This window comes from Trachemys scripta, chromosome 1 (assembly GCF_013100865.1).
Source record: "Trachemys scripta elegans isolate TJP31775 chromosome 1, CAS_Tse_1.0, whole genome shotgun sequence".
Taxonomy (NCBI): Eukaryota; Metazoa; Chordata; order Testudines; family Emydidae; genus Trachemys; species Trachemys scripta.
In genome coordinates, this window is record NC_048298.1 from 197,252,753 (window position 1) to 197,279,169 (window position 26,417).

Here is a 26,417-nt window from a genome sequence, read left to right on the forward strand (position 1 = left end):
CAGAACAAGGGGCCTTAAGCTTCCAAACGCTACAATGACCGAGACTTATAGTAAGGGGCACAGCGTACTTTACACGAGAAAGTCAAAGCTGCAGCTGTGCTTTGGGGCTTCTTTTGCCGGGAAATCAAAAACAATTGAAGTTGTGACAAAACTTTATTATCAAAGAAAAGAGTGTGCGCGTGCTTGGTCTGTCTCGAGTTTGGAGAAAAACCGAAATATCGTCTGCAGGGGAAATTAATAAAAGGAACTCCACTGTATCGGACAGCAGCAAGATTCTGTTTGAAAAATCGGATGAAACAAACACGGTTCTCTCCACAGTCGGAGTGGGGTAGAGGGGGTTCCTTGTTTGGACTAAACCAGCTGCAGTAGTTGATGCTACAGCACTGAAGGCAGACACAATGCTGCTGTTGTTGGTTTGATCTCGAACTGTGGATTGTTAGTCTGGATTTAACTATGCGGTAAGGGGGGGGGGGAATGTGAAGGCTGTTTACAGCTAGTGCAAATAATGTGACAGCTGTTGGAGCGCGAGTAGCCTGCGCCTCTTCGGCACCTACAACAAAGCTCTCACTATGTAGGCAGCAGTAGCACTTCAGAGCGCTCGCACAGATAGCGGCGGCGCGGATTAAGAACTAATGAGCTGGGCTTGTGTGTGTGTGTTGCTTTTAATGTAATAGTTCGAGAGGTGTGATTTTTTTTCTCATCATAACTTGTGTGCACATACCTGGGCTAAATTTCAGACAGACCCCTTGATATCGCAGTTGAGTAATACACCTGTAGGGGAAAAGCTCTTCCTGCAGTGGAGGGTCTCTCTAAAACAAGAGACTGGATAATGACTTCAATTCCTTTTGTTAAGCTTGAGAGAGAGTCTAAAGGTCAAATTCTGCCCTGGCCGTCAGCAAGGGCAAACGCAGGGACAACAGCGGGCTCGGAATTTGCCCCCCCCCCCCCGAAAAAGAATCTTGACTACTAAGCCCTGCTCCTTTTCCTGGAAGTGGGTAGAGTGCTGAAATGTGCATATACAGGCCAGATCCTATTGAAGGCAATAGCAAAGTTCCCCTTGAATTCTGTGAGAAGAAAAGCAGGCCCTGTGGTGCAGGGGATTGTACACATGGGATGATGATGATCTGAATTTCCCTTGGACTAAGCTGATAACGTGAGATGACTCCAACTTGGACAGCATTTCTCAAAACAGTATGGTGAATCGCATCCTTTGTTTTTAATGCAGGTGCTGCTGTAAAAGAAAGTTGTTATCCTGAGATCAGTTGTAGGCATTCTCTGATCAACTAGACAGTATGTTGTCAGGACGGTATGTAAGATTCTGGGTCAAAAACAGCTTCAAAAAAGTAAAAACGAGAAAGTAATTGGTCAGGCTAGATCTCTTAAAACAAAGACGTTTTAAACTTAAAGAGAAATTCACTACCTGATTCTGTCTGTCCTTAAGGTTTCCTTATGTATCCAAACCCAGCCCGCATGATTAAGAACTGTAGGGTCTGCCTATATTTTCAAATTAGGTAGTTTTAACTGCAACAGAGAATAGTTATGTTTTTACACACAAAGTAATCTCTAAAATCTATTTTCGTTTGGCCCAGAACTCTTTAGAAAGACAAAATTTCACATAGTGGGTATAATCTTCTTTTAAGGGTGACTGTCTTGATTTTTCTTCAGTTCCCCTCTGCCCCCCCCCATACTGTTGGGTCTTATGAATAATGTGCTGTTGACGGCGGAAGTTACTCCAATAGTAATTCAATAATCTTAGCGTCAATGCTATAAATTAATCTTTTATATGACGTATGCCATTTCTGTAGGAACGTTGCTTGCGAAACTAGTTTCGCCTTGAAGCTAAGGCGGAAAGATAAACAAGTCTACGTCGCCAAAATACTGGCACTCTCTTCCTTCTTCCAAATCTTTTAAAGTCACGGAGCAGTATTTCCAGGATTATAGTGCTGCCTCTGCGGAGGGACTGTCGCTGGCTTTAAAAAAAGCTAATGCAAATTAGAGAAAAATAATTTTCTTTCAGAGATATGCAATGTATTAGTCACTTGTTATCGTGCTTAGAGGCAGACCTCATTTGCGCGTCTGCCAACTCGCTCACATCTGCTCAGAGCTGTTCAGGGCATTTTAACCTTGGCGGTGTAGTGTCGTAGTCCCACGGATCAAGAGCGAGTAATTAAAGCTCTAAGCAGCAGCAAAAATTCATAGCCGCCCATCTGCATAGCAGTTGCTTCAGTGCTTTGTTTCGGTGCTGAGTTCTAAGATGAAAAAACAGAAATTGCAATGGTCCTTAGTGTTTCCCTGTATGACCGATGTCTGTGTGAGTCTTCATACAACTGTGGGGTATTAACCCAGAGGAACATCGCAAAACTTTGTATAGAAAGCCTGACTTTGCTTTTACAGTAACTTTCGGATTCACGTAATAAACGTACGTTTCTGCTGTTTGAACAAGAATTGTAAAATCAGATGACTGGCACATGCCTACCTGCTCTCTGTAGGATAACTATTTCTTTAAACGGTCTGGAGAAGACGATGTGAGGGTTTGGGACCAGTAGTTATGTAAAAACGTGTAGATGTGCGCGCAGCTCCTTGTTTATAACTGTTGTCTAAAATGTTCCGTGATTTTCAGAAGTACTCGGAAAGTATTTCCCAGGAGGGGGAAACATTCGCATTGTAAACACACACATAATTTTTTTTTTGAGGCGGGGTGGTACTCTTCAAGTATTGCTAACCATACGCCGACTGAGTTGTTTATAAGCCGCTCCAACTTCCCAAGCGCTTTTCTTAAATGATCGCTGAATATAATGGTCTATCTTGTGCCTACAAGAGTGCAGTTGAGTTACGCCCCCCTCCCCCCAACAAACCTTGCTGCATAGACAAAGTCCTGCGGGCAGCAGACGGATCCCAGGTTAGTTAAGCTAGATATGCTAGACAGGGGACCAAGTTTAATATCTCGCTGTCGGCGCGCCGGCCATTTGCTGTATAATGAGGAGCTGCTTTACTCTCCGGAGAGAATCGCCTTCAAACTGCCTCCTTTTGGTGACGGGTTGTGTGTCTGTCTGGGGAAAGGGAGGGAGGGGGCCGCTCCTAATCAATCAGCCTCTCAAAGCTGTTGCTCCGTAAATGAGGGAACCACAGGCACTGTCAGCCCCAATTATGCAAAATCAACTCGCCCGTGATCAATATCTGCTAACGTCCCCTGTGGATACTGCGGGGGGCGTGGGAGGGGGGGCGCTCTCTCACCGTACGGTACAGCTTGAACTGGTGACTGCGAGAGAAAGCAACGTGGATCAGGGGCGGTCAGAGGAAAACCAAGGGCGTATGTCCCATTAATCATTCTAGCAGGGGGTGCTGTGCGGGGAGGAGAAGGGGCCCGGAACGGTGGTATTTATAGCCAGATAATGCTGCGGAAATGAGTGCACCATTTCGCTCGGCTCTCACAGAAACAGGCGGACTTATCTATTCAATGTGTGGGGGTATTTTTTTTTTCCAACCTGAAGTTTCCTGTCGGCAAAATAAGCGGGGAAGGGTGGGATGGAAAATGCGTTTGTACAGGGAGCTGAGTTAGATGTGCACAGTGAGCCTCGCCAAAGCCAGACGTGTGTGTGGAGGGAAAGGTGGCTAAAGGTGTTTTTTTTAATTCTTCAAAGCAATAGCCATATGAAATCAACCCAACATGGAAAGCTACTGAGCTGTAGGGACTCTGAAGGGTTAAGGGGTGGGGGAGCCCGGCCCTGCGCGCTCTCCCTTCTCCCCGAGACTCCGCTCGGCGGATGCAATGTTAGCTTAATTACCTGAAATGCACATTGGTGCCAGGCCGGCTGTATCTATCTCTCTTCTCCTGCTGCTCCTCCGGCGCAGCTCAGGCTCGGCTGCTGCCTGTTGTCTCTGGCAGCAGCAGCGGAAACCCTCGCTCCTCTGTGTGTCTCTAAAATGGCGCGGACGGTCTAGGAAGTGAGAGATGCAGAAGAGGGGATCAGTGACAGAGGGAGCCTAAACTATCGCTTGGAAAGGGGGGGCAGACAGTGGCTAAGGGCCATCGATAAAAGGGGTTCAGATTTAGTGGCTCTGTGGCGTATGGTGCAGGAGCTCCCTTCTCTGGCAAGCATGTCCGCCTAGCTGCCTCTCTCTCCAGTCATCTCCTCCCCGGAGGAGGAGGGGGCGTTATTAATGTCGTTGCTGGAGAAGTGGCAGGATGAAATGCGAAGCTGCCCTTCGCGATTTATACTCTAGAAACCCCCCCTCCCCCGCGTGGAGCCGAAGCCTTTTCCGCTTCAGCTCCGCCATTCACACAAGGGAAATGTGTGGCGGGGGCGGGGGGAGAGACGCAGAAGCGCAATGGAACTGGTGTCGCCACTTACCGCTTGCCAAGTGCACGTTTCAGCGGTGACCCTTATAACACTCTCACAGGGTGGCCCGTGGAGGGTCAGCTCCCCTGTGTCAAGGCCCCTCTTCTTCACCCTAAACAACCCCAACTTGGGTGCCAGCCGTGTCTCTGCTTCAGCAAATAAAATGTCCTCCTCCCCCCCCACCTCCTCGGTGTATTTCAGTGGGGGGCTCAAGCATGTGCTTCACTGTGCTCCAGATTTAATAACCTGCAGACGCCGGCACCTCTGTGAACTCTCCAAAGTGAGCCGCGTGCTCCCTTCCCCGCCCCTTTTGCCGCGGGGTTCCCCCTAAAATAGGTGGGGGTGGTTCCCCAGCGCTGGCAGGGAAGACTGAGACTCTGTCGCGTACGTGGGCGAAATGGCCAGGGTTATTTGAAGGATCGCCAGCCATTTTAACTTTCCCTCGTTGGCCTCCTCTCCGCCGCCCTTCCGCCGATCCCAGGTTTATCATTAATTTAAAACTTTTGTTTGCAAATGGCGGTGAGAACTCGGCACCGCTTCGCCTGGTAGCGCAGGCAGCTGCTGGGGGCCGGGGTGGGGGGAGAGCGGGGCGGCCGCCGCGGAGTTACTTTCTATGGCAGGCTCGGACGCGCGCGGGAGACCGAGCGGAGCAGACGCACGTGAACCAAGCGCTGCTGCTCTGCCTCCTCCCGGGCGCGTCTGGCGGTGAAGGGTCCCCCTGCCCGCGCCCCGATCACGCAGAGGCGGAGGAAGGGGTGCATGCGGGAGGGTTCCCTCATGGGGCAGGGAATCGTCACTGGGCCAGGCAGGGGGGCCAGTGCCTGGCCGTGAAGGGGAGCGATTGAAGTCCTCGGTGCCTTCCTTCCTTCCCCATGTCCCCCGTCCCCGGGAGTCCCTCGTATCCTTCGCCCCAGTGGGATACACCCTCCTGTGCCCCCCGAAATCTAATCCCTCCTATCCCTTCCCCCTTTGATCCTCCGTGTCTGCCCCAAGGGCGGGGACTTGCCCTTTGCGGCCCTCTCCCCCGCGAATCCAATCGCTGGCAGCTGGAGAGCCGCAGACAGAGGCCACAGTCATCTCTGCCTCCCCACTTCCCCCTCCCGCGGCTGCAGCGTCTGTCTGTCTGTCTGTGGGTGGAGTCCCTCTCGGCGCACCCCTGTCCCCGTCCTCTTCCCAATGTAGCTGATGCCGAGTAGCAGCTCTGGCTGCCCTCAGATGGCTCCGCCGCGTTTTGTTTACACGGTAGAAAGTCCTGATAGCCTCGCTACACGTGACTGTGTGGGAGCCTCGGCAGGAAAGAGGAGTCAACACGCAGAGGAAAGAGGTTGTTTTAAAATCTTAAAATAGACACCGACCCTCGTGTGTGTGTGTGTGTGTTTCTTAAACCGAAATGCACTAGTGTTGTGCATGACTCAATATGTATTTTAAATCGGTTTAGAGACCTAGCTGGCACATTGTACTTAGCTTTATGGTTAAATGAAATGCCACACGTCCCGGGTAAAGGTCAAACTTCTTTTTCTAATCCGCAGAGCCATGCGGCGGCTACTTAGCCTGCTGCTTCCTAGCCTGGCTTGCAAAATGTGTGTCAAATCAGTGATGCTGTGTAGATCTTGCAAAATATACCTTGGGTATTTTTTATTAAAAAGAAAAATACCTCCCCCTTTAACCATCTGTCTAATACTGGACCGCCGATCCGAAAGCTGTACACTAGATATCCTAAACTGTGCAATATGGTGTCTTTAAAGTCATTTCTAACTCTGGTGTCGGTAAATGTATAATTTGTAAATATATTAGCCATAAGTATAAGAGAAACGAGGTGGCTAAACACGTTTATAAGTAGCTGTCCGTATTTAAGCTTAAATACTGTAGGAGTGCTGCTCTATAAATCAAAGTCTGGCTGAACAGTTTGGTCTAATTGAAGTCGATTGGTATGAATCCCGAATTGCTTTTCACTTCTCTTAGGGATTTTCACAAACCTAGAAATGATCATTCCAGTGGCCTGGAGACAATCAGGACGGGGTAATTTATTGCACTATTTTCATTTCCGAGGGCCAGGTTGTTCAACTACCTCTTGCTCTGTCGGTGCCACTTGCTTACTACATTACTCGCAGACTTTAACCCATGAAGCTTTCTAGCCGCCCGCAGTCGCGCTGAGGGTGGGTCTGTGGCTTTTGCAGTGGAAACTGGCGAGTTGCCAGAAGGAGCTGGAGGTGGAAAGAGTAAAGGCGCCAAAAGGGAACTCGTGCGCCGTTGCATTCTCTCCCCTTCCTGGCTCTCTGCAGCTGCCTGTCCCCAGCCGGGCTTCCTCTCCTTTCCTTACCCCGCTTTCACCTTTTCCACTTGTTCCTAATCAAGAAGACGTCCTCACAATAGTGACTCAAGGGAAGTCGGGGGGAGGGGCAAGGCGCTACCACTTTGCACTGGCTTCCCTGCCCAAGAGGCAAGAATGAGCGGCGGCGTCCCTTGGCCCCCGGCATCGGGTTTTTCTAGTTTCCAAGCCAGGAGTGTGTTAACAAAACTTTGCTGCTGCTGCTGGCGTCAATGGCTGCCAAAAGTCTGTTGACGTTGCGAGGGAGACCCAAACGTTTCCCTTTTTTAATCAAATGCCCAAACAGCGCTGTGTGTGTCTGTGCCTGTCTCTGCATCGCGGAGCTCTGGCTGCGTGCGGAGAGCGCCGAGAACTGGGTGTTCCGGGCACCAGCGCTGCTGTCTCAGGCTGCCCTGTAAAGCGAGCACGCCTGGCAGTGCAGGGAGGGGGGTAAGAGAGCCAAGGGGCAGCTCAGCGGGACGCTTGGAGCCAGGTTAGTGTGTTTAAGTGCGTCTCACACGCCGGCATTGCTCTGAAATTGTGTGTGTATCACGCTCTATATATAGCACCAAAGGGCTCGCCCAGCCAGACACCTCCGGGAGGAAATTCCGTGCTCTCTCATGTTAGGCTGAATTCTGCTGGGCACCCCTACCGCAGCAGGCTAGTTTCCGAGGAGTTGGCGGAGCCGCGATCGGTAATTCCTGCCCCCGAGGGGAACGGGCTTTCCAGTCCGTGCTGGTACGTACGCGAGAGCGGCATGGCAGCAGCCAGCAACTGCAGCGCTGACTCTCGTGCGGAGGCGGTGGGGTCTCGTACCGACTGACTCCGGACTGGATAAACCAGCTTGGAAATAGCCGGCCGTGGTGTGCTCTGTGGATGTTTCGGGAAACTGGAGCCGAGCTGGGCGGGCAAGGGTTTAAACGCGTCTTTTATTCCTCTGGCTGCAGTCACACACGCGCCCGTACAGGTCTGTGATCGGAGCGCGGCCGCGAACGCTCCAGGTTAGAGATCGGGGCGATCCGCGGAGGAAAATACCAAAGGAGACGGATTTCTCCCTTTCCCTGGGGGGAGGGTGGTAGACCCGCTGTAAATGGAGGGCAGGAGCCCCCCACCCTTGCGTATTAAATGCTTCAAGGTTGGTGGAAGTGACAGAGGTTCTACAGAGGGATTTGCCTGCTGATAATGGGGTGCTGGGGGAGGTGGATTATCTGTAACGCTGTGGGTCACCCTCCTTCATTTTGCGACCCCTTGTCCGCAGAAGGAAAAAAAGGAGTCGGAAGAGTTAAAGTCTCTTGCTTGTTGCAATGAAATTATGGCTGGCAGTGGCGCCGCTGTTTGTTCAACAGACCTCCACTTTTAAACAGTTCACAAAAAGTTCATCAGGGCGGCGATTATAAATACAGCCACACGTACGTATCCACAGCACAGCGCGACCCCGAAAGCGATCGCAAAGCCACTGCCTCCCCCCTCCGCTCCGAAAGGATAACTGGGATCAGTGTAGCTCTGTTAGAGGGCATTAATATTGCACGCCCTGGAGAAGCTGCTCAGCTGCACACGCGAAACGAGTGTGTGTGGGGGTGGGTGGGGGAAGACGTTTCTTCGCACGCTCAGGGGACTGCAGTGCTGCTTTGGAGAGGGAATTGCAACATTTTTCTTTGCAAGCGCTCAGTAGCAGGTCTGTGCTTCCAGCCGCACGCAGCCTGCCGGCTCAGACACCTCGGCCTCAGGCAAACTTCGTGCAGCTGGCGGAGGAAGGGAGGTTCTTGGCTTGCAGTCGAAAAGTAGGGTTTTTTTTTTTTTTTTTTAAATACTTCGGGCGTTGGCTGCCTTATTATTGGGCACTTTCAGTTTGATCTCTCGTATTGCCCGATCTAGCGAGCCAGTGAACCCTTAAGCCGCGAACGTAATTTTTAGTATTTCATTATTTGCAAATGGCAGGGGCTTGACAGGCTTTAATTCAGGCACCGCAGCTGATGTTAATGATACACTTCCAGCGAGGAAACGAGGAGCATTAGCAGTTCCGCTAATGAGTAATATCAGTCTGCCTTTCGTGCCCTCCGTTTAAAAAAGGGAGAGCAGTGGGCCCCTTTACACACAGCCCTATCTATTTGGACTTTGTGTCCATTCCTTACAGATGAGGCAGCACACGGGGCGGCTACTAACCGTCTGTAAAACCCTAAATCACTCTCTCTTCATGCTGCTGCTCTATTGAAAACATTACGAGCGGTGCATCTGGAAACCAGTAAATCTGTCCAGAAACCGTCTTTCCAGTGAAATAACTCCTTTTGAGTGATAGCCCACTATCTAATCTCTACAGATTTTTGTGGACTTCATTATTGAAAGCTAACTATTCTGGAGGGAGGAGGGGGAACGTGCTATTTCATCAATATACATTTGTTCCAGGCATGGGGCTTTACACAATAGACTTCTCTAAGGAGGAGGAGGGGGGGGGGGATGTTTGAGAACACGGGGCTTTCCTGCCGTTTTATTTCCTGAATCTCGCTGAACGGGTGTGAAGTGTTGTGTTAAACACACAATCTGGGATCCTTCCCCCTTAAATAGCAAAGTAATTATTTGCATATCGTGGACTCTGACAAAGGAAGTGAGTTTACTCGAGAAGCATATATGCTTTGGGAAACGTTCTGGATTAAATTCCCCATGGTCAGCCATCCATTACTGGCTTGTATGCATGTGTAAAAAGAGTGCCGTGCCTCCCGTTTGAAGGACTCTATTTTTGTAAAAGAGGAAGAGCTGAGGGATATCCTGTGCATTAAAGTCTCCCCCTACTTATTAACCCAGCATTTAACAGCAGGATGCAGGCTGAAGCTCAGTCAAAAGAAACGACTCAACCTCCAAAGAGCAATTAAAATCCTGCACTGGAATAAATCATGCGCCGCGATAATCCTGTTAATAAAACGCAGCTTGTCCTGACACTTCACTCATGCAGCAAACTGGAATTTAATGGGGGTGGCGATGGCATAAGAAAGGAAGAAAAGGCATTCCCCCTCCGCGACAATCCGGTTACCTTTCACCTGCCTTTGCTGCTGCACCACACAGCGCCTATCCTCTCGGACTGCTAATACTCCTCCAGCGAGCCCGCTAATGATTTCTTTCCCTGGAGTAAGCAGGCGTCATTTGAATTACTGAAAGCACTCGCAGCAGCTCCAATGCAAAAGCCATCAGGGCTTGGTGCTTAATCAAATCAAGGGGTGGGGAGCTCAGCAACCCACTTGCTATTTTTAACCCATGTGCAAACATTAGGAGCGAGTTTTCCTTTAGATCCATTTCGCAGAGGCATCTCTTCAGTGTAACTCGTACTGTACAAGCTTTCTCAGCAGTTCGTAGGGTGGGTGATCTAGAAGGTACATACTTGTTGTTATAATGCGCTTTCTGCTAGTGCGTATTCCAAATGTAGATTTGTTTCCAGTTTAAAACGCACTATCCAGCATGCAGAATCTCTCCTTATTTGGGTGTACGTGAGGTGCATGGGACATATTTGGGGATCGGTGTAGACTTTGCCAGTCCAGTCGTTTCTTAGTTCAAATTAAATGCATTGGAGAAACTTTTTTTTTTTTAAATTGTCGATAGCCTGGAGTAATTCTTAATTTTGTGGCTATGCACTAGGGAAAAGATCCATCTCCTCTGACCTATAAATGCCCTCAATTTGCTCCTTTATTGCAGGGTATCTCTCCCTTAGCGTTTAGCGTAGGCAGCTCACTCCCCACACCAATCCTGCATTCATTATTAATTACCCGGAGGGAGGCTGGCTAGCTGCTCCACTGTGCTGTTTGCACTTCCTCCTAGACCAATCTTCTCAACTTTTGTTTTAATAGAATATAAAATCGTGAAGAAAAAGCAGCGCTTTTAAGACGACGTCATGCTTTCTGCAACTCCCCTGTATGGCAACGTTCATAGCTGGATGAGCAATGAAAGGGTCCGCATGTGTGGAATTAATGAAGACAGGTAAATATTTAAGCTTCTGGCAAGTTAAACCACGGCGAGATTCTGTGATGTGAGATTTCAGAGTTCATTCGCTTTCCTAATGCCTGAGTAGATAGCTGCCTTCTTGCATCGAGATCAGGCCAGCATGGGGGGGAGACATGTGCGTGACAGCAGTAGACCAGTTAGTGATTTACTGTTTAACAGGCAACCTGGTTCAGTGAAGCAGGAGCGCCCTTTAAAAAAAGATTACTCCCCTAAGCAGCCTTTAAATGCACTTTTACACTTAATTTATTATTTCGTTCTTATGAAGGAGTATTAATCCAAATACATAGTCTTTTAACTCTAAATGCTAGGCATGCCAGTCCCATGTGATTTGCCTCTCAGTGCCTTAAAACAAATGGCTTGCCCAGTGATTAAAAATCGAAACAATGGCCTTTTTATCTAGGTACTGGATTCCTTATTGTCACCCCATAAGTTATTTTTTTCCCTCCTAATACTATTAATTCAAGAATCTTAGTTATGCTTCTTAATACATATTTTCCAAGTGGACTCTATGGCTAAAGGGACACCACCAACTTGAAATCTAGTTTATTTAAAAACAATAAGCCTCAACAGTACTTTCAGAGACTACACTTAACTTTGAGTAACCCTGCCAACTTTTGTGATATATATAATTTCCTGTTTCTTCCCCCTCCTCCTCTGTTTTTTAAACAATTTTCTCCTTTGTTGCTGACTGACAGCCCCCCAGAAGCAGGGTGTTTGTGATATATACAGGGAAAAACAGTAAAAGTGACTATTTGCCAGCTTTGTGGAAACACAAAATAAACAAACTGGGTTAAAAAGTTTTGCTATTATTTTTCCTAATTGTTTCCAGGTACAGTAATATAATATTAGGGGTTATTTGTATCGTTAACAGATTTATAAAATCAGAAGTGTAATTTTAATTTTTTTCAAGTTATTGTTAGCTCTTTAAATATCAAATGATTGAAACGGTCTCTTCTGGGTAATGATGAAACTTTCCTTCTGCTTCATGTCAGCTGTTTTATTCATGGGATTTGAAAGTTGGCACTAAGGTATATTCTTTATCAGTGCTTTCTGTGATAACAATTCCCAGCCCTGGTATGGCGCAGATGTGGAGCTTACTCTTTAGCATGGACATTAGTGTGTATTTAATTTTCTCTTCTCTAACATTTAGAGATGGTATGTGAATATGGTACATTAAATTACATAATTATCACTAGATATGAAGTTTTAAAAAAAACTAACAAAGAAGTCACTTGCCTTTGGGATAAGTTCTTTTGAAGTGGACTAAAATTTTCTTAATGTCAAAACCTTTTTTACCTTGAATCTGTTCTCAGGCACTATTTAAATATCATTATTTTTGTGAGTTAATGTAGAGGATGGAGACAATTTCATATGGGATTGTTATGGGAAAATTGAAATATGGAGCCTTACAATCTTTTATTAATATTATATGCAAGGAATATTTTCAAATAGTAAGCTTACATTTTTAATAGGAAAATTCCAGTAAATGATGGCGATGCTCCGAAAAGCAGACTGGAATTGAGGGAAGAAAATCACCTGAATCACAGTGTGGTAAGAGATTAATAGCTTTAGACTGAAATAGCATCTGATTATTTTTTATTTCATTTTTGTGTGATGACATTTCATTTAAAGAAATTAAAATACCTTGAGTGCAGCTAGGACTACAATTAAGACACAAGTTGCTTCAGATTAGAGGCCTTCTTCAAGCTGTGGTAAAAGGTTACTTTTTTATTTTTCAAAGGTGTGAAGAAGGCCTCATGTTAGAAACAATTTCTTTCATTCTGTTCTGTTATCTTGTTAATCTTCTGTATGCAGAGTGGTATACCACCAGCACTGTTATTTCTAAGCCATTAGGAATAATGTGTTGTGGCACACTTGTGATTCTGGCAGGATTAGTTTATAAAGTCACAAAATAAATCAAAACACCAGCTATTTGGCGCTCTGTTTAAAAAGTTGGAAGTAGAAATAAAAAAAATTTCAGCACTGTTTCATTGAGGTACTTTTCATAGACACGTAGTACTGGAAGAGACCTCCTGGGTTATCGAGTCTATCCCCTTGCTATCACTGTCGACCCCCTTATATAATCTTGTTAATAAATTTATTGAGATCCATCTCCAAACAAGTCAGATTGCTTTTCCCCCACTACTACTGTTGTAGAAAAGGGGTGGTGAGTTTGGGAGTGGAGCACATGTAGCCTCCTATCCTGGATTTTCCGTTGCAGACAGACTGGCAAAAGTGATGCCTTTTGGATATTTCAAAAGACTTGTGCCCCTGAAAGGATTGCATTTTTGGGATGACATAGTTGCGGTCTTCTGTCTTGTAGTAATGGTTTCTGCTGAGAAGTGGAAATTTAAGGAGATGATTATTTAAAGGCAATATTAACATAGTTAGGTTCCAAGTGTAAAAGGGTCAACACATCTGTCAAATTATTCATTTTAAAACTTGTTTTACTAAATGGTGCCCCTTTACAGCTTGTCAGGTTCTCCAAGACAAATATGAAGCAGCCAACATCTTAATTAATTAGATTTATTTCCGGCAGCCATGTTCACCAGTTCAATCAACCTACATACATTTTAACAATGAACAATGTATTTCTATTAGTATTGTTTCTCTTCGAAATTAAAGATGTGTTTATAGTTTAGAGTAATGTTGTTTTAACATGTACAAATAACACATTTCTTATTCTACAAAGGTGGATGCAACTGCAGCACATCGCATTGACAGTCTTGCAGCTCTGAGCATGGACAGGTCTGGACTTATGCGGGAAGGACTTAGAGTCCCCAGTAGTATTGTCTATTCCAGTTTATGTGGACTTGGCTCAGAGAAAGCACGGGATGCTACAAGTTCTATAGCTGGTCTTGGATTTACTTCTGAAAGAAATCCAGAGATACAGTTCAAATCGAATCCCTCCGAAGCAATAGAAAATGCAGCTGTCTCTGGAAAACCCCCAAATGGCTTCAGTGCTATATATAAAACACCACCTGGAATACAAAAAAATTCTGTTCCAACAGGGGAAACGCTAGGCTTGGACAGAACTTCAAGTGACAAACAAAGTCCTCTTAATGTCAATGGTGCTAGTTACCTAAGGCTTCCCTGGGTAAATCCTTATATGGAGGGTGCAACACCCGCTCTATATCCTTTTCTTGACTCACCAAATAAGTATTCATTGAACATGTATAAGGCATTGCTACCTCAGCAGTCCACATACAGCTTACCACAACATCTGACATATTCACCTGTATGTACAAATGGTGAACGTTTTTTATATCTGCCGCCCTCTCACTACGTTGCTCCCCACATTCCATCATCTTTAGCTTCACCAATGAGGATCTCAGCTGCTTCAGCATCTCCAACAATTCCCCCACTAGTACACTGTCCAGATAAAAGCTTGTCTTGGAAGATGGGAGTCAGTCCTGGAAATCCTGTTGACTCTCATGCCTATCCACATATTCAGAACAGCAAACAGCCCAGAGTCCCATCAGCAAAGTCAGCTGCTGGTAATATGTCGACAGACCCTGCTATCTTGTTATCTCATTCACCGAGACCATCTCCTAGAGTTCATCTGCCCACACAAGTTGGGGATACCTACTCAGAGTATCACAAACAGTTTACCAGAATTTCGACGTCTCCTTCTTCAGTTACGCTCCCAAAGCCATATGTGAGTGTAAGTAATGAATTTCCTCCTTCACGACTGTCTAATGGAAAAGTTCCCAAAACACATGACACTGGTGAAATTTCACAGCAAGCTACAACACATGTAAGAAAAACAGGTCACGATAGAAAGGACAGCCGGTCACCTCTACCACTAGAAAAACAAACAACTGCCAAAGATGTCATAGACAAGCCACTAGACTTGTCATCAAAAGTTGTTGATGCAGAGACAACCAAATCTGACCTTATTAAAAAAATGGCACCAACTGTTTTAGTTCATAACCGAGGTGGAAGTGGATTAGTTTTATCTGGAAGCGATGTTCAGAAAGAAACTATTTTTCCTTCGGGAAATGGTTGTCCTCTCTATAGACCTGAAATAATTAGCACTGCACCCTCATCCTGGGTTGTTCCTGGTCCAAGTCCAAACGAAGATACCGGTGGTAAAAACATGCAGTTGAAAAACAAAGCATTAGACTGGGTGATACCACAACAGAGAAGTTCTTCTTGCCCTAGGATGGGTGGAACAGAAGCAGTAGTCAGTAATATTTCAGGGTCTGTGTCAAGTGGAGGTCGGCCAGCATCTGCTTCGCCAGCCCCAAACGCCAATGTAGATTGCACCAAGACAAACAGGAGTGCTATGGAAAGTACTGCATCTGTCATACAGCATATAGGACAACCGTTAGCAACGTCTGCAAAACATAACAGTAAAGTGACTAAATCCAATAATCAAGAATCTAGTTTCAAAGCAAATGAGAATGCCCTTGCATCAAGTTCCATGTTTTTACCTCCAAATGAGGCATTCCGATCTCCACCATTGCCGTATCCAAGAAGTTATCTCCCATTTCCAGTTCCAGAGGGTATAGCTATAAGCCCTTTATCTTTACATGGGAAAGGACCTGTGTATCCTCATCCACTTTTGTTACCTAATGGCAGTCTTTTCCCTGGGCATCTGGCACCAAAACCTGGCATTCCATACACCCTGCCAGCGGCTAGAGGAGAGTTTATGACCTATCAAGATGCCCTGGGGATGGGGATGGTACATCCTATGTTGTTACAGCATTCAGCTTTGGAAATAAATAAGGATGAAAAATCAGAAAGAAGATCTAGGTCACACGAAAGGCTCCGCTATGAGGATCCTGCTACAAGAAACAGATTGCCAGAGATGCTGGAAACCAGTACAAAGACACATTATGAAGTACCTATTGATAAGAACACAAAATCACACCAAAGTTCAAGTCATAGTAAGAACGCGGCCAAAAGTGACAAACACCTCTTTTCAGATCTTCTGCGAGATGAACAAGATGTGAAAAGTGAAACAAATGTAGCAAAAACTGGCTTTACTACTGAAAGCAGTATTCAAACTAGTGACCCCACAAAGCTCAAGGTAGAACAAGTGTTGCAGCACAGAGATTTTATTGTAATGAGAGAAGAGTTTGGAAGAAATAATGACTTCCACGAAACCTATAATTTTAAACAGTCCCAGAATTCATCACTGTTCAATTTAAGGAAAGAGGATGTATCAGGAAGCCAAAATAAAGAAAGATTACCAGTTCAGCCTTCCTCTGCTTTCTTAGAGAATACTCATGGAAGTGATGGTCCAGCTATGTGTTTTGGCAAAGTACAGGATGGTGCAAAACAACTTTGTATGGGAAATATACAGTCAAATATTGAGTCTAATCAGACATATACCAAAGATGGAACTGATGATCTAGAATCTACTGATGGCAAAATTTTGAAACCCAAGCCGTCTAAATTGGCAAAAAGAATTGCAAACTCTGCTGGCTATGTAGGTGATCGATTCAAGTGTGTTACAACTGAACTGTATGCAGATTCTAGTCAACTCAGCCGAGAGCAGCGGGCACTGCAGGTGAGTCTGTGAGGTTTAACTACCAAAGCATTTTTTGTGTTTTTGTTTATAAAGTCACAGTCAAGTATTAAATTTGATATATCCTACACAGGTGGGGAATATGTTATTTGGTCTAGATGTTGCCAGAAATGGTAACCGTAATTTTTTGTTTATAAAATTGTGAAGCCAGGTTATGTGAATAGTAGTAGATGTGAACTATATGTATTCACTAGTCAGTTTAAAAAATGCTTTTAATGAGAACTGATAAAGTGCTGATAACATAAGTATTAAATATTCTGCAGTTAGGGGAGCTGAAGAATGCATGATATGTTAGACTAGTGGTTGCTTTAGCTTCTCAAGTAGGCCAGTACTGTAAGATAGCAAAGGGTATCCAGAAGTTCTGATTACTATACCATACGTGACATTTGACGGAGAGGAGTAGCAGCCGTATGTTGGTGGGTTTTATGCAACTTTTATGCAACCTTTTCACCAATCAAGAATGTAGTAAAGGAATAGAAGCAGTATTGAATTTGATGTTGAGCGATGACAGATATTGTATAGGAATTTCCTTAAGATACTTTACTTTTAATTAAAAGATGAGTTAAACCAAATTGTTGTGCATTGTTAAGAAAAGAATTGGTTTATGCTTATAAAAATGGATGAAATTATTTAAATGATCCATTGAGTGCCCATTTTAATTACATAGATGGAAGGATTACAAGAGGACAGTATTTTATGTCTACCTGCTGCTTACTGTGAGGTCAGTTCTTCAAATTTTTATTACTAGAATCTTACATAAACCTTTGAGTTAAATTTCATTTCCAAATACACAAAGGGAAGTTTGTGGGCCATGGTCGTCTTTATTCATTGTGCAGTTTCTGTTTTTATGTTTTTGTTTTGTTTCTTATACCTCCAAAACAGAATGTTTTTGTTTATATACAGTATATCTTTATATATGAAAGAATTGTGTGGATTTTTACATATAGATACTAGAAATTTTGAATATTTTTATACAACTGAGATATTTTAAACTTTATATATTAGATATATCTCAAACCTTGGTTTTGAGCAGATTTTTCTTTGGAAATACTTTCATATAAGGTAAGGTAAATGGAGTAGCTTTTATTGTGAGATTTTTTTTCATATCAATTCTCTTTCTAGCGTGCAATGATGCGCTTCTCAGAGTTGGAGATGAAAGAGAGAGAAGGCCACACAGCAACCAAAGACTCAGAGGTCTGCAGATTCAACCAGGCAGACTGGGAAAACTTGAAAGGAAATAATGAAAAGAAGCCAAAGTCTGTCACTCTGGAAGATGCCATTGCTGATCAAAATGACAATGATAGATGTAAGCACATTAAGATGGCTTTTTGAAGTGTGTGTGCATGTGTATGTATGTAGACTATAGCAGTTTGTCCTAAAACTACATAATACATGGAAACTAGTAGAATTTTTATCACTACAGAATTTTGTAAATAAGAGTGATTAATAGTGACAGCAGTAACGAATACAAATTTACATAACAGCATCCAGTCACATTTTCATATATAGAGTTGTGACCTCTGCTGTTTTCCATGCATATTTTTTTGATCTATGAATATCTGTTGAAAAGTTGCACCTTTTGGCAGTGTAGCTTCTGTGAAAATAGCAGGTTATTGTCATAGCAGTTATCACCCTACACGGATCTACTTTGCAGTAGATGAACTAGTACCTTAACAGCTGAAACTAAAAACCCAGGGTCTTATTGCACCATTAGTTTTTTAAGTAGAACTTTCCCATGTTCCCTTTGTGAAGTTCTGTTTAAAAACGAGTGGCACTGTTAAGTTCCAATAATGTAGCTTTCCTTCACTATATAGGGGCAGGCAAAATGGAAGGATTGCAGGGGAAGTCAAGTATATAATCTACCACATCTACTTATTTATAAATAAACTGTAGCTGTGAAATTGAAAATGCATTTGTAACTATCTCATCCCCTCCACTTATTACTGTGGCAGGGTATGTATGTGTTAGGCCATCAGAAGTCCTCAAGGGCAGTCACCATGCTGTGAAACTGTCTGTTGCTGATGCATTGTTGTTTGGGCCAAGGGAAAGAGGCTTTGCAGTAGCGTGGGACAGTGTGTGGAAGTACTGTCCGTGAGCTGTATTGCAAAAGGCACAAAGCACTTTTTTCCTAAGTCATATTAATATTTTAATGGATATTTGTAAAATTAGCTCTAATTCATAGCAAGTAGTCTGAGTTCCATCAGTCTCCAAACTGTTTTCCTTGCAACAGCTTGTAACAAAGTAATTAAGGAGCTGATCACTGTTTTATTCCATATTTGCAGAAAATTCAAAGTTGCAATTCAAGAAAAATGTTAGTAGAACACTGGATGGTCTATAGTATATGTCTAATTTATTGGGTTGATGTGCCCCTCCATAGTCAAGGATTTAGGAGTAGGGCTGGTAGAAAATGTCATCTAAGCAATTTAATAATTGTGAGTTATTGTCCTGGTCTTTGTTTAATGATTTTGGTGGACGGGATGATCTGCACCTGCTCAGTTCCTCACCTCAGACAAGTTACTGTGGTGCTGTGGCCACTAAAATAAAAATATGTGAACAAAAAAGTAGCTTGGCAAAATAACAGTGAAGATTTCATTGTTAATCTACAGTGAGTATCAAAATGGCAACCAAGCTTAGCTTCTAGAACCTCAGCCTTCTGTTCCCTTCAAGGGGTATTGAGTGAGTTTCCAAGAGCAAAGAGGCCTCGTTCTACAGTATCCCTTGCCTGGTCATAAGCATGATAGACTTTCTACAGGGTGCTACCGCTAGAGCTTTCTTCAGTTCTCAGCACTACTCGCACCACAGAGTGCACTGCACACTTGTAATGCCCTCCATTAAATCCCCCACACATTCTGAAATTTCAAAGTGTTGGAAGAGCAGCAGCATCTGGGTCCTGCCACCTGGATGCCACTGTTGGAGGGAGGGCAGGTCACCTAAGTGCTCACAGGGGTAGGATGAAGGGAAGAATAGGCTATTGCCAAAAATAGATCAAGTTGATTGAGAGAGAAAACAGGGAATAGTCTGGAGGGTGAGGGAAGGAGAGAGAAAAGTTTCTTCAGATGCACTTGTTTTCAGATGCTCAGACTTGTTTGAGGATTATCCCTCACTATTATAATGTAATCTTAAAATGACACTTTTGATGATGCAGAAAATAGCAAAAAATAAAACCAAACCCCAAACGGTACAATTTGCAGTTTTCTCAAATCCATAACTTAGCAGTGTTCTGGCTCATGAGACTCCATTGGATGAAATGCATTTGGAACTAATAAAGAATTGTTGGGAGTGGGAAGGGTATTATGACTTTTTGTGAGTATGTTCTTGTGCGCAATTAATTAGCTATGAGTTGATGGGAAGTTTTATAGGCTTGTTAAAATTGCTAAATCTATCAACCTTTAAAAATGCAGCTTTCTTTTAGTAAAGGAGTTTCTCTTGCACATGATGGGCTTTGCAGTGACTACACTTGCAGATACTAATTCGGTTCTCAAAGCAGGTCTGCACTTAGTCCTGGTCTACAGTGCCGAGTTAGGTCAACGTAAGATGCCTTGAATCGACCTAACTCTGTAAGCATCTACACTAAAATGTTGCTCCTGATGATGTAACTCGTTCGGTATGCAACTTAAAAACTCCACCTCCGTGAGAGGTGTAGCACTTAGGTTGACATAGTTAGGTCGATGCAGCATCGCTGCATTGCCTACATGGACTGTTGCTCGCTTTCCGAAGCCATCCCACAGTGCCCCACTCTGATAGTACAATCGGTGCAAGCGCTCCTGGTGAGATTGTGCGCCGCCGACACAAGGAGCATAATATATGTGGCTATGCAAAAGTGATTTAATTACTGCGGTGGTTGTACGTCAATGTAACTTAAGTCAACATCATTTTTGTAGTGTAGACGAACCCTTCAGGTGCTGCAGTGGCCCAGCTGCACTGTTGTAGAGCTTCAGTGAAGATGTTACTAGCTGACGTGAGCATTTCTACATTGGTGTAGTTAATGCACCTCCGCAAGAGGCGGTAGCTATATTGATGGGAGAAGCCATCCTGTCAAGATAGCACGAGCTATAGCAGGGGTTAAGTCAGTATAATTGCGTCACTCAAGGGTATGGATTTTTCATACCCCTGAGTGACTTAGTTATACTGGTGTAAGTCTATAGTATAGACTTGGCCTCAGTAAAACTTTTTACTGCCCTGTTTCACCTTCTGCTCCTTGGTATAGCAGCTGATTAAATCAGGGATATGAATTTTGCACCTCTTGAATGCCTCTAGCATAGTCTTTTTGGTGCTCTGGTGCAGCTTGAATTGCTGGGAATCCTGACACATCTCTCTAACAGAATAACAACTGGCAAAGATGTGATAAACCTTGCCTAGTGTTCTCCTCAGTTTACCAGCTGTGGCTTTCAACAAGGATGCTCACAGGAGAAAATGTAAATACTTTCATTCCATTTCCCCACTCCCTCCTCCAATTCCTGATCTCCACTGAAAGGGTTAAAATTGAATAGAACTTTAAACAGCTGTATTTCAGAATTTCTCCCAGCTTATGCTCTGTCTCCTATGTTGGATCTTGATGCTGAAAAGATGTACATTTTGTTCTATACATAAATGTCTATCCAATATTACAGCAGTAGACCTTCCCGATGCTAGCAGGAAATTCATGAACAAAATTAATTGATTGATCAGTAATTTCTGGTAAAATGTTAAATTTGCACCCTGCTGTGAACCTTTAGCTGGCTAACGTGCATTTGAAAGAAAAACAAATACAATTTAAAGCCTGATCCTGTAACATGTGGTATGCAGCTTGACTGCTGTGACCTTGCAAGGCCCCAGTCATGTCAGTGGGGCTCTGTGCAGGGTTCAGTAGTCTTTGTGCATAGAACATAATACAGGATCATTGCCTTAAGATCTAGTGGCTGTTTCAGAGAGTATTTCTATAACCCTTGCCTCCTACAGCAATAATAATAGTATAATAAATATTTTTGCCACTCTGACTACTTTTTTTAAGAGAATTAGTACAGCCATCTGACAGCCCCAATTTTTTTTTCCTGGGCTGTCTTGGGGATTTAGTCAAGTGGCACATGGGTAAAGCCTTGCCCTCCCAAAAAACCTTATGATAACTTAATAAACTGGTCCACATTGTCTAATGACTTCTAAAATATTTCTTCAGAGTTTAGGATGCAGACTATTGCTAGGAATAGGCGCGCGCTCTCTCTCTGCAGAAGAGTACAAAGATTCAAACTTGGTTAAATAGAGGGGTAAATTGTAAGTGTCTTAATACTCTTCCATCTTGTTTAGGACTCAGTGGGAAATACGAGAACAGTAGTGAAGCTGCTTTGTTGCTAAGGTGACTAGTAAATGTTGCTGTGGCAATGCTTCTATGGAGCATTTCCATAGCACAAACACGATAAATTATGGGATGCGTGTGTCGTGAATCATAGAATTGTTCAGTGATCAAGTGATTTAAGCATACAGATATTTACTTCAGAGTAGGTCATGTGATGCAAGCATGTTGGTAAATAACCACAATTTTTGAGCAGTACTAAAATCATACAAAAGTATTTAAGAGTAAATAAATTCTGCAAGCTGTGAATGTCTTGATAGAGGAGCATAACTACCAGTTTGTCTAATATTACAGTAGAGAAATACTTTGTGATCCTTAATAGAGAAAAATAAAAACTGGTATGTTAAAGACCAGAGATTTTGGGAAATGTGGGTGTGAGGAGGAGATTATTCCAATTCTGTGCATAGAAGTATAATGCCTTTATTTGCAAGGAGGTTAAAATTCAGATGTTAAGAACTGATCTGCAGCCTCTTTGCTAGGTGTCTGTTCCTTAGCACACAGCATAGGTAATGCTTCAGTTTCTTGTTTGTACGCATGCTGAGTAATGAAAGATCAAAACAGCAAACATTCTGTTGTTGTCATTTGGCCTGGTCAGAATTACCTTGCTATGACTGGCAGTGGTGCAAAAAAGCCTCAGGATTCTGAATATAATGGATTTAGGTGAAGGAAACAAGGATGGAAGACATCCAGAGAGGGAAAAAGTGACACCCTACCCCCCATGGGATAGTCAGAACACTGCTTGCTTTATCCTGACAAGTGGCTTTGCTGAATTGTTCTATTTTTGTTGTGATCTTGGTGATGAATGCTAGTTCATGTTCAGATAAAGTGTCCTGTGAAGAGTTGGGATGAGGACTAAAAGGCATCTTACTTAAATGCCTGCAATGACAAGTCACTGAAGAGGAGAGGAAAAGCTGGTTCTAGTTGCCACTTTATCTATAAAGAAATAACTGCAGTTTAAAAACCAAGGTATGTGTTTCCTGTTCATATTGTATGGGAGATGTGTTGTTAAACAGTATTTGTGCTGGCAGGAAAAGGAAGATGGAGAAAATGAAAAGTTTTTAATAATTTCTTCCTCACAAAATGTGACCAGTGCACTGGGGATACTGCTTCAAGTAGAAAACAATACGTGTAGAGTGGTCATTCTTTCCAGTTTTACAGGATAGTAAAAGGTGGCTTTTGTTGCTGAGTTAGTATGGCTGGACTGAGGTTAGCAAATGATGTCAGGAACGTGTTGCCCTTCACTGTAGCAGCATTTGCTGTTTTAGAGTGAACTTTCTTATGTAATGTGTTGATATGAAAACTAGCATTTACTATTCCATCAGTCTCTTTCTGCTGCTTATTATTTGAATAGTGATGATTTGAAATCTCCTAAGTGTGTTTTGCTGTTTGCTTTCTTAATGGAGTAAAGGGTACAGAGGAGGCGTGAGTGCCTGAGAAAGACCAAACTCTGCGTATGGGCCCAAAGAGGGGAGACTGTCCTTGTGCTAGTGCACTTCTGTTTGATATTCATACCTGGATTTTGGGAGTCCTGTGTCTTTGATCCAGATGGCTTTCCAAACCAGATTCAGGACAGAGTGGAATCTGGTGGTAAAATATGAATAGAGTTGTGTTCTGTGAAACTACTATAGTTTTTATGAGCAAAAAACAAAAACCAGCAACCTCTTGGCATTTGACATAACTAGACCTCATAGCGATAATGCTTTGATGCAGAGTACATGCCTGAGAAGACAGTGCCAAACTATGGGCCATCTGACAGCTCAGACTTCTGTTTCTGGTTTGTCCTGTGGATTTGTCATTCACTTATACATTTGTAGAAAAGTGTATTTTTGGTAGTCTGCAAATACAGTATAGTCAAGATGCTTTCCAAAATATTTTAATAACTTTACAATTCTGCCTGACTATATCTCTTCCCTCACTTTGCAACATTGGCATAGGCGGATTATAATGTCACACATTTTATGTACATTGAGCATCTAATGTTCCTAATCTTTTAAATGGTTCAGTAAAGGACTGGCCTGCTAGCTTGGCAGCAATAGGATGTCACACTGCCATCATGGAGGCATCACTGAGTTTCCTACTGCCTGTGTGGTAGAATCAGAGAGAGTACAGGAATGAGTGGAACTACTCCCATCAGCCATTTGCCACACACATTGACTGGCATTGGTAGTTGTGTTGTTCTTCTCTCTAGAAACAATGCACCAGAAAAACTCTGTGAATGAAGGACTAATGATAATGAGACTAAATTGAACATTGCCACCACTTCATTCTTGGGGCTATCCTTTGCAAGGCATAGTGGGGCATTCTGGGTTTCTAGGTCAGATCCTGCTTGGGGAAAAAAAAAATTAGGGAGTTGAATTAATTTGATGTAACTTTGTTTCATTAGTAACTAGGGGGTGCTAAATGGCTGTTCCCTGCAAATCCCATCTGCAGTCTCTGGATGGTCACAATAAGGACTGCTGCTTCTCCAGGTCCTTACAAGGATCTCTAGGAAATAATCAGGGTGTTCTTCCCCTTTCTCATTCCAAAGTGCATTATCAACAGGGAGACCGTTCCATAACAGTGATTTTCAATCTGAAAGATGGTACATAATTTGTGGTATGGGTGAACACCTTAAAAAATGTAACTACACCGCTACCCCGATATAACGCGGCCCGAGATAACACAAATTTGGATATAACGCGGTAAAGCAGTGCTCCAGGGGTGGGGTGGGGGGCTGTGCACTCTGGTGGATCAAAGCAAGTTCAATAAAATGCGGTTTCACCTATAATGCGGTAAGATTTTTTTGGCTCCCGAGGACAGCGTTATATCGGGGTAGAGGTGTACCGGAAATGTGGTGAAATTCCCTCTGACTTTGTCTGTTCAGGAAGTTAAACACAAAATGATAAGAGTGTAGATCACTTTATCAGATTTTATTTTATGTTTTTAGAAACATTTTTGAAGTGATAACTTAAAATGTTGCTGGTCCAACTTCTTTTAAATTTGTGCAGAACAAATCTGATTAATATTGATGTGCTGATGTTATACAAGGCTGGATATTCTTATTACATTGTTACCAGATGTGCAGATGTCTAATATTTACAAGTGCATTTTGATTTTGGACAGTAACTTCTTGGAGAAAGCGTATAATAAACTAAGGTAGCTGCTCCATTCTTCCAATCTTTGTATTTTTAAAAAAAGAAAAAGACGTATCAGTGTTATGTATAAGATGAACAATCTAAAAAATGGGTTCACTTAATACCAAACAGCCACAGAGAGGTATGGTCAGGGCATGAACATTTCATAAGACAAATAAAGTGCTTCCGGCTTTTACCTCTTGTCCTTCTATTGGTTGAGTTTGTAACCTTCTAAATGGAGTTTAAACTTTTATGCAGTGTTTTTTCTGGAGCCTGCAGACAGCTGAAGTGCCCTAACTGCTGCTTAGAGCTTTTTCCAAGTTGCAGTAAGTGTAAACTGACCGAGGCAGCTTCACTATCACTGCTGCTAAAGGAAACCCGAAGGGCAGCAGTAAAACTGAAAAACATGAGGTCAATTTAGCTTTGGCAGAACATAGACAAAGGCTAAGGAAGGAAGGACTTGATACCATCCTTGTAGTAGTTAGAGAGCTCTGAGGTAGAGGCTGGGGAAACACACGCTCTCTTCCCCCCCTTCCTTCCAACAGCCAGACTATTTGGGTGCTTGGCTTTGTCAGGAACCTATTAGCTCAAGGCTACAAAAGATGATGCCACAAGCAGGGTCCAGGTTCCTACCATTCTTGTAGGAAAACCAGCATAAACTCCTCGGGGGGGGGGGGGGAACGTTCTCAAGCTCGGTTCACTTACAACACACTATAACGGGGTAGTCAATAGGCAGACCGTGGGCCAAATCCAGATCACCAGACTGAATGGACCATGAAATCCTTTTATTTACTACTACTACTACTACTACTACTAATTTATTATCATTATCATTGTTGTTTTTTTTTATTATTTTCTCTGGAGTCTGGACCTTGACCATACCTTGACCAAAAAATTTGGACCTTGACAAAAAATAATTGACTATCCCTGCACAATGAGATGCTGCTTGTAGAATACCTTTGAAATTTTCATAATAGGATAGTCCTCCTTTGTGTGCCTTAAACAGCAGTAAAATAGTAAATAATGAAGACCATGTAAATGTCAGCATTAGACTTCAGAACCACTACCCATTTAAGCAAATAGTGTGCACTACACATTATTTCATTTGGTCTGCAGATTCAGGTAGACATGATTGAGTTGGTTTATAGCTGATTCACATTGTGAAGGTTGTCTTTGCAATCATGAGGGCTAGGAACTAAAGGGCTAAGCGTTCATTTAAAAATAAATTTAAATTCAGGAGCAGAGGAGGCAGGCACCAAGGAGAAGTACTAGCAAATGGAATAGTGGCATGCCAGCTCAATTTACCCTCTGCCTTTCCCAGTCAATGGGGCCTGGCTTTGCTTCTTGCCTGGGCATTGCCAAAAGGAGAGTGGAGACCCTTAATCTAGTTCACAGACAGTTGGGTTTCTGGAAAATGTGGCAAGCCCTGTGTAAGAAGGGCAAGCATGAATAAGTAGATGGGATGGGTGGGGATGAGTAAATGGGGTCAGGGTGAGTGTAAGGAAGAGGGTAGTGGGTGAGCAGATATGGTTGAAGAGAAGAGATTGATAGGATAAATTAGAAACTAAGTGGACTTTGTGTGTGTGTACATGAGAGTAGTTTTGAGGAGAGAAATGGGAGAGAGACTGAAAATAGAGGGGCTGAGGAAAAGACGACAATGTATTTGGAAGCAAAAGGGATGTGAAATGTAGGGAGATGGGAGAGAAAGAAAAGAGGAAATGGACTGTAAACAATCAGAGAACAAAAGAGAGTGAGCCAAGAAGGGTAAGACTTATGAGAGACCTAAAGTCTAATATATAAAAGTGTG

The 26,417-nt window shown here is 43.4% G+C and overlaps 1 protein-coding gene and 1 long non-coding RNA gene across 12 annotated transcripts in view; one reads left to right on the forward strand and one right to left on the reverse strand.

Annotated features, from left to right (window-relative positions):
• The window catches only part of BCOR (BCL6 corepressor), a 70,130-nt gene that overhangs the window by 10,235 nt on the left and 33,478 nt on the right, over positions 1-26,417 (forward strand). For 5 of the 10 annotated variants that reach the window (XM_034754410.1, XM_034754375.1, XM_034754419.1 and 2 more), the window contains exons 2-6: positions 10,482-10,611; positions 12,108-12,186; positions 13,328-16,153; positions 16,839-16,892; positions 17,294-17,477. In XM_034754410.1, the coding sequence (XP_034610301.1) occupies positions 10,526-10,611; positions 12,108-12,186; positions 13,328-16,153; positions 16,839-16,892; positions 17,294-17,477 (3,229 nt within the window). In that variant the 5' untranslated portion in view covers positions 10,482-10,525. Of the gene's footprint in view, positions 1-6,951; positions 7,142-7,247; positions 7,387-7,848; positions 8,058-10,481; positions 10,612-12,107; positions 12,187-13,327; positions 16,154-16,838; positions 16,893-17,293; positions 17,478-26,417 lie in introns of those variants that run through there. The other 5 variants (XM_034754403.1, XM_034754430.1, XM_034754376.1 and 2 more) reach the window with 4 other exon arrangements.
• On the reverse strand, positions 698-4,840 carry LOC117868488. 2 transcript variants are annotated; one of them, XR_004643649.1, is made up of 3 exons: positions 4,353-4,839; positions 3,786-3,938; positions 698-2,249 (listed from the first exon to the last, which is right to left on the reverse strand). It is a non-coding gene; the product is annotated as an uncharacterized LOC117868488 (long non-coding RNA). The 2 variants fall into 2 exon arrangements; XR_004643648.1 differs by having other exon boundaries at positions 698-3,938; positions 4,353-4,840.